Below are 8362 nucleotides of genomic sequence, written 5' to 3' on the forward strand. Positions count from 1 at the left end.
AGCAGTATGTGCAAAAAGGATCTAGGTGTCTTAGTAGACCATAGACTGAACAAGACTCAGTAGTGTGATGGGGTACCTAAAAAGGCAAATGTGGTTTTGGGTTGTATTAACAGAAGCACAGTTTCCAGATCACAAGAAATGATGGTATCGCTCTACTCTGCTCTGGTTAGACCTCATCTAGAGTACTGTGTTCAGTTTGGGGCACCACATTTTCAGAAGGATATAGACAAGATGGAATGTGTCCAGAGGAGGGCAACAAAGTTGGTGAAGGGTCTGGAGACCAAGTCCTATGAGGAAAGGTTGAAGGAGCTTGGTATGTTTAGCTTGGAGAGTCGATGACTGAGAGATGATATGATAACTATCTTCAAGTACTCAAAGGGCTATCATATTGTGTGGCTATCAGATTGTGTGGAGTTGTTTTCTGCTGCCCCAGAAGGTTGGACCAGAACCACTGGGTTTAAATTAAATCAAAACAGTTTTGGGCTAAACATCAGGAAGAACTTTCTGACAGTTAGAGCAGTCCCTCAGTGGAACAGGCTTCCTCGGGAGGTGGTGGGCTCTCCTTCTTTGGAGGTTTTTAAGCAGAGGATAGATGGCCATCTGACAGCAATGCTTATTTTGTGAACCTAGACAGATCATGATAGGGAGGGCAGGAAGGGTTACATCATTGCTTAGTTCTTGTGGCCCCTTCTTACATGCCCAAGATAAGGCTGATTGCAACCTTGGGGTCAGGTAGCAATTTTCCCCAGGCCAGTTTGCCTAGAGATCCTGATGGAGTTTTGCCATTTTCTGGGCATGGAGTAAGGGTCACTGTGTCGGGGGGGGGGGGGGCAGGGGGGGATAATTGGGAATTTCCTGCCTTTTGCAGTGGGTTAGACTGGATGACCCTAGAGGTCCTTTCCAACCCTGTGATTCTATGAACTGAGCTGGACAAAAAACTTTGAACTCCAAAATGCAAACTATCAGTAGTTAAATTTTTGTTCTAAATTATAGGATTTTAAAAATTGTAACTTTTCTTCTTCACCATGGATTTGAGACTACTGGAGTTTTTAAGTAAAAGTATCAAGAAGGTAATTATGTATGCTACAGACGTTAAAATGTCCACACAGAAAGAATTCTCATGTACTAAAATGCATGAAAGCCATGTGTAGGTTGTTTTGATGGTACATATACTGGATTTTTTAAAAATTGCATTTGTTAAGGAATCTGTTCAAAAATTTGTCAATATGTATGCATGCCAGTGGACATAATCCCCTGATCTGTCACGATCACTTTATATTTCATTGTGTAAAGCAGACACCTCATCTAAAAACCAGATGGCTTTTTACATGGCAACATATCTGTACTGTAAATGCTGCAGAATTTTATCTCAACATCAAACTAAATGCAGTAAAACAACAATATAATGAACAAAAGAGGTCACCTTCTGTACAGACATCTCCAAAGATAAAGAACTAGAACAATATTGGACTATCTAGACACTGAAAAATAAAACAGCAACAAAATTGCTCTTCCCTTCCCACACTTCTGATGTCATGAGAAAAACCATAACCAAAATAAGCCTGTACGGTTTCAATGTACAAGAAGCTTCCCTAATCATAACTTGCACAGTTAAGATTCAGACGCAGCCTGGAGTTTGACTGCACCAAAACCATTAAAAAATGCACAATAACTAACTTGGCTTCTACTTCCCTGAGTCAACAAAGCCATAGTTGTTAATCTTCTCTGGAACCCATGTCAACATACAAAGTGATCCGATGGAAGTAGATGTGGCTTATTATCCAAATGCCAGAAACAGTGGGAAAAGGTGCAGTCGGAAATCATGGATTTCATTAGCTGATTTGGTATGAAGAATACTGCTTCATCTCAATGTTAAAGATAATTCCCAATCCCCTTCACAGGTCGGCCACAATCCAGAAATACAGCTTTGGAATTCTCAGATCAAAATTCAATTATCTCCCTGTATTTCTATACATCTGTGGCTACACTAATATGAACTCTTTGGATCGCAATCTATAATTGTATGTTTTGCTAACAGTCCATGGGAGTGCCACTAGTTGGGCTGATTGTTTTGTTTAGCCTCAATTGTTCTGAAAATTTGAAAGCAACAAGCAATGTTTTCTTTTTAAAAAATCAGCATAATTATTGGAACCTTGTCCAGGAAACAAGTGCATAATAACAGGCATTCATGATCAATTCACAGTAGAAAACAAAGAGTAATCTGGGAAATTATTGTTTTTCAAATGTATATCCTCCTTTCCAATAAACAAACTACTTTATCTACTTAAAGACTCTCAAGGTTTCAGTCTTGCATTCTGGGAATTCTTAATCTTCTTTCCTTCATTAAACCCACTAATTAGTATTTCAACAATCATGAAATTCACAGCAGAATAAAAACTATTGATGTCATGCAGTTCCCAAAAGTAAATATTGAACATTAACCTCTTTCATCTTGTCAAGTTCATTCTGTAGAGCCTGCTTCGCAATCTCCACTTCTATCAACTGCTGTCTTAACTTGTCATTTTCATCTTCTGTAGTGGTGCGTTTTTCTTCCACGTTTTCCAATTCATGATGAAGTCTTACTGAAACATCTTTTGCAACCTAAATAAAATAGTTTAGAAACAGAAACGTTTTAGTTTGCAAGCAACAATATAAATCTATCTCAAATGCTGCAGCTTTGGTAACATATAGATTTATTTAAATTTAATCCACTAATTTATGGCAGAATCAGGTTCAGGTAGGTAGCCATGTTGGTCTGTAGTAGAAGAGCAAGATTTGGGTCAGTAGCACCTTAAAGACTAACTAGATTCCAAGGTATGAGCTTTCCAGAGTCAGACCTCTCTTTGTCAGACACGAGGAGTGGAAAAAGAAGGGGGTCTTTATAATCCAGGCAGAGGATGGGAGAGCTATGGTAAATTAGAGTGTCAGGACAGCTAAGGAGAGATGATTAGTCAGCTAAAAATCTTTTATTAATGTTTATTATGCTCCTTCATTAACAATGCAATACTAAACAGAGTTAGGTAAAGGTAGTCCCCTGTGCAAGCACTGAGTCATTACTGATCCATGGGGGGATGTCATATTACGACATTTTCTTGGCAGACTTTTTGTTACAGGGTGGTATGCCATTGCCTTCCCCAGTCATCTACATTTTACCCCCAGGAAACTGGGTACTCATTTTACCAACCTCGGAAGGATGGAAGGCTGAGTCAACCTTGAGCTGGCTACCTGAACCTGGCTTCCACCATGATTGAACTCAGGTTGTGAGCAGAGCTTGGACTGCAGTACTGCAGCTTACCACTCTGTGCCACGAAGCAGAGTTGTAGAGTGGTTAGTTACCTTAATAGAGTTAAGGTGACTCTGTCCCTCCATGCATCTGACTAAGAGAACTGTGATTCTCAAAAGCTTATGTTACAGTAACGTTGGTTAGTCTTAAAGGTGCTACTGGACTCTTTTCTATTCTGTTATCTTAAACAGAGTTACACCTTTCTAAACCCATTAACTTCAATGGACTTAGAAGGGTGTAACTGTTAAGCGCTTCACTTTATATTTCTTATAAATATGCTGTAACCCATCCTAACATTTTAAGGTAAAATTTTATTTCTGAAAAATTGATATTAATCTTAACCAACCAACCCCACCCCCCACCCCCAATATGCCATTGTAGAGTGGTAAAAGCACATCTCAGATGAACACAGGTTTGGTTTATCTCTTTGTTGAAAAAAATGAACTGCTGTAAAACTGGATGCCTATGTTATTCTCCTTTTATACATGTGTTAATGTATCTAGACAGAGGCAGTTACATATTAATGTAAAGCTGGCAATTCTAATATTTAAAAATTGTCTGTAACATCCATTGTCTGATGACATGCACCTTTACTTAAAACTAAACCCCACTGAGTTTAACAAAGTTTAATCCCGACTGTGTGCACAGAGCTGGAGTCAAAATGCTGTTCTCCCTAGTTACAACCCAAACGAAAAATAATTGGCTGCAAACAACCCCCAAACCTCTTATTTACCAAAATGCACAAGTAGTGCGTGACTCACTCACCCTTTACTGGAAATTCAATTTTCTCTGAAGTATTGATACAATAGATTTTTTTTAAAAAGTCAGCCTCATTACTGTCTCTCTCTCCCTTACATACGTGATAGATACAGAGAATTCTGGGTATCTAGTCTAAACAGTGGGAAAATATCACATATCATGTCGGAGGCCTACACATTGTCTTCTTGCATTGTGATTAGTTCATCATACCAGCATTCTCCATGCATACTGAAGCATGGAGAGGAATGTGAGCAAATTAAGCACAATCATTAAAATAATAATCTGGAAGTTCTCCAGTTCAAAATTTACTTCTGCCACAAACTCAGTAGGTAGCCTTAGGCAAGCCCGGTATCTGCAATATGAGAGTAATAACAATAACTTACCTTACAGAGCTGTTGTAAGAATCACAACAGAAAGTACGTGAAATATTTTGAATAGTGAAAGCACTATATAATGACAAAGTAGCACTCAATGCTAAATATGTATCTAAAGTAGAATACAGATTTGGAATACAGCCCAGAAAGGTCAGCCATTTGACTGGCCTTTTTTTGTTCTGCATTTGTTTGTTCATATATGTAAATGTCAGTTCAACGAATAGCAAAGCAAGAGATGTACTCTCCAATGATCTGAAAAGGATAAATATTGGGATAAAAATTATTTAAAAATTGAAGATCCAGGTCATCAAATTTCTGCTTGCAGAACCAAAGGAGAAACCAGGCCCCAAGCCACCTCAGCTTTACGTTAAAAAGCTTCACATCTACCTGATCCCCAAACGACAACCATTCTTTCATAGTCCCCCTCCTATTACCCACTAAACAATTTAACAACTTCTCATCTTGCTGTACCTTCAAGTCCTGTTCCAAACTACGCAAAAGTTCTCCATCAATCTCCCCAGTTTGTGCATAGCGGAGCCTCTTTCGTTCTGCCTTACGAAGGCGATATTGAAGGATCCTGCAATTTTTGTTAGCCCTCTCCAACTCATGGCGCATTTCCTGAAGCTGGCAGGCATCCTCTTCAAAGAAGCTGTCCCTCATCTCATCCATCTCAGTCCTCATTTCATCTATTTCATTCTGGCATTCATTCAGAAACAACAGATAGAAGGGGAAATGCACCATATTGCATGAATTCATTTAAATCACATTGGACTAAGAGCAGTCTGTCCATAATTTTTAGACAGCTATCCATATGTCTTTTTCTACCTGTCCACTTATTAATCTTTAATAATGCCACATGAATAGTAGTAGACAATCAATGAAAAAAATCAAAGGAAAGTGACAGAGAGCCAGCATGGTATAGCAATTAGATTGTCAAACTAGCATCTGGGAGACCCAGGTTTGAATCCCCACTCTGCTTTGCTTGGGTGACCTTGGCCCAGACTCACACACTAACCTACCTCATAGGGTGTGAGGATAAAATGGAGAAGAGAATGATATAAGCTGCTTTGGATACTCACTGGGGAGAAAGGCAGGGTATCAGTGAAGTAAATAAATAAATAATCCACTGTAATTTGAAAAGGGGACTTCATCGTGTCCCCTCCATTTGTAGGTTATTAGTTCTACATAGGAACATAATGTGTGTTAGCTCTTCCTCTTTTGTACATGTGTTGGCTCTTCCTCTTCATATGACTAAATGGCCAACTGAATGATGGTATGAAACTCTTGACTAATTAACCGTTAACATTAACGTAAGTATAGAAGATCACAACACCTTTCCTCAGAGGTGAGACAAGCTGGAGGGGAGAACATCATAATATGAATATAATTTTAAATTCATTATATTTTTATAGAATTGCCTTTAAAAGATTATAAAAATGCATGTAAAGAATGCACAGATACATGCATAATACAGGGCTGCTTCTAGCGCTATCATCTGATTAAAATCTTAGTCAATTTATCACATGAATGTTAATGGATCTGCAGAAATTTGCATATGAAAAACAATTATTTTGAAGAAAAATACAAATCCTTGTTCTTTTAGGTAAAGCAGGTATGAGCTGCAGAAACTGCCATTGAAAAGATGCATTCCCTCCTGTATGAGAGTGAAAGGAGAATGCATCTTCTAAAATGGCACCTTCCATCAACCATTTTTATAATAAACAGAAATTGATGTTTTTCGATTGATGAGGGAAGACATTTTAGACAATCAGAAAGTTTTTTAATGTTTAAAAGTTGAAGCCTAGATGCTTAATATACTTCTGGTGAGAGAGGACTTTCACTTCCACGGCATATCAAATCATACCTTTCCTGTAATGTTTAAAGGGGAAATACACATATGTTAAACAGGAGTTGGGTGGTACATTAAAACAACAAATTTTTGTTCTAACACAAGCTTTTATAGACTACAGCCCACTTCAAAAATGTGTTTTGTCTTTAAGGCTACAAGACTGTTTATGGTGCAACACAGCAGCGTTTAGCTTCTTCTCAACATGCATGTTAACATGTGAAAAGCTAGGAGATAATGGCAGAGCTTTTCCAAGCCATGTGTTGCTATGCATAGTTTTTCCTTATCAAGGAATTGGTCACCATGATCTTCCAAATAATATCTTAAACAGCACAACTATTCTAACTGTTCTCCCATCATCCCACATCTACAACTGGGAAGAGCACGGAACCTCACTCCCAGAAATATAATAGCCTATTTCCCTCCCTCTCTGTAGCATCTTTTAGTAACTGTGACAAGGGGATAGGATGAGGTTGGTTTTCTTACACTAGGAGGCGGAGGCGTAATAATCATCTTCTGTTTTGCTTCACTCCTCTTCAAGGAAGGACAGACATTTCCTTCCTCTCTCTCCTCCTCTTCCCCTGGGAGAGCATAAAGGACTGGCCCATCCCCGCCCTTGGCTGAACCACACCCGACGGATTCTCCCCCCTCCCCTCCTCCTCACCTTGAGGGTCTCGTTCTCCTCCCGCAGCTTCTCCACCTCCTCTTGCAGCTCCTGCTGCTGCCGAGGGTTTAAGCTGGAGGCGCCTTCGGGGGCTCCGCTGCGGCCATTGCCCTCTTCTGCCCCAACCGGCGCCATTGGCGAAGGGCTGGAGGAAGAGGAGGAGGAGGCAGGCTCGGGCCGCTCGGCCGCCGAGGCGCTGCCGTTGTTCTGGTTACCGCCTTTGCCTTGCATCTGGGCCGCCGCAAGCCCTTTCCTGAGGTGGAACTGGATGAGCTCACTTTGCAGGCATCCTTCTTTCCAGTAGCCGCCGCCGCCCCCCGCCAGCGCCCGGCCCTTCCCTGCGCCACAAGAAGATGGAGGAGCCGGAGCCGCCTCCCCCCCGCCCTTCTGCAGAGGCCTGCCCGCTTTAGCCCGGCTCCAGCTCTTGGGCGGCGGTGGCTGAGGAGGTGAAAACGCTGCTTCCCTTTCCCCCTCGCCCCCAGCCGGAGGCGGCTGCCGCTGCTCGCCGGCTCCCGCCGCGGAGTCTTTCGCAGGCCCCTCCCGCTCGTCAGCAGCAGGCCCTGCGCTTCTCCTCGGGATCCCGCCCGCCGGCGCCAAGGGCGAGGCGAGTTGCGCTTCAGCACCACCCCCGGCCTGGACAGCTCCCAGCGGCAGGGCGCTCCGGAGCGGCGGCGCAGCCTGCGCGGGCGGCTTGTCCCCACCCACTCCCCCGCCTCCGCCCGCTTTAGCCCGGCTGGGCTTCTGCCCCGGCGGCTGCGGCTGCGGCTGACGGGCGGAGCTTGCTTTGGAGGTAGCGACTGCAGCAGCCGCCGTGGAGCGGGCAGAGTTAGCAGCTGGGGAGGGCTGGCGGGCGGGAGAGTCCCTGGGCCTGCCCGGAGAGGATGCTCGCTGCTGCTGCTGCTGCTGCTGCTTGCTTCTGCTGCTGCCCTCTGGATGCAGGCGAGGCGAGGCTGTCGCAGCAGCGCCCCCGATAGGTGGCTGACTCATGGCGGATGCTACCTACGGGGAGTCGCCGAGATGTCCGGTCCTCCCAGGTGCATCCTCTTCCTCTGACTTGTGAGTTTCTCTTAGAGCTGGCGGGAGAGAGGCACAGAGAGTGCTTGTGTGAGCCACTAGCAGAAACAGCACAAAGCAAGCCAGTTTCTCACAATGGGAACAATGTGCCTACAAAAAAGAGGGCGGAGTTGGAAACTGCTCTGGGAGGTTTGTATGCCACAGTACTGTGCTTTCCCAAGACACAGACGTTACCTCGGGACTTGGGCTGGAATCACTGCGGTGACAAACAAAGCTTCACAGAAGCAGATTTTCTACCCCAAGCCAAAACCTGATCTCATCTTCCACCACTGCCACCAGAGAAATTTGACCTGAAGCCAACTTAATTTTTGTTTCCCTCAAAATACTGTCTGGGTCTTTTTCAGAGGGCAGTTCTTCCAATG

The 8362-nt window shown here is 43.2% G+C and overlaps 1 protein-coding gene across 1 annotated transcript in view; it reads right to left on the reverse strand.

The window, feature by feature from the left end:
- The window catches only part of SOGA3 (SOGA family member 3), a 30538-nt gene extending 22625 nt beyond the window's left edge, over positions 1-7913 (reverse strand). The window contains exons 1-3 of the mRNA XM_055001958.1: positions 6927-7913; positions 4888-5112; positions 2443-2601 (exon numbers count right to left, since the gene is read on the reverse strand). Coding sequence (XP_054857933.1) covers positions 2443-2601; positions 4888-5112; positions 6927-7913 — 1371 coding nt within the window. The remainder of the gene's footprint in view (positions 1-2442; positions 2602-4887; positions 5113-6926) is intronic.
- Between the last annotated feature and the right edge of the window lie 449 nt (positions 7914-8362).

This window comes from Eublepharis macularius, chromosome 1 (genome assembly GCF_028583425.1).
Source record: "Eublepharis macularius isolate TG4126 chromosome 1, MPM_Emac_v1.0, whole genome shotgun sequence".
Classification (NCBI taxonomy): Eukaryota; Metazoa; Chordata; class Lepidosauria; order Squamata; family Eublepharidae; genus Eublepharis; species Eublepharis macularius.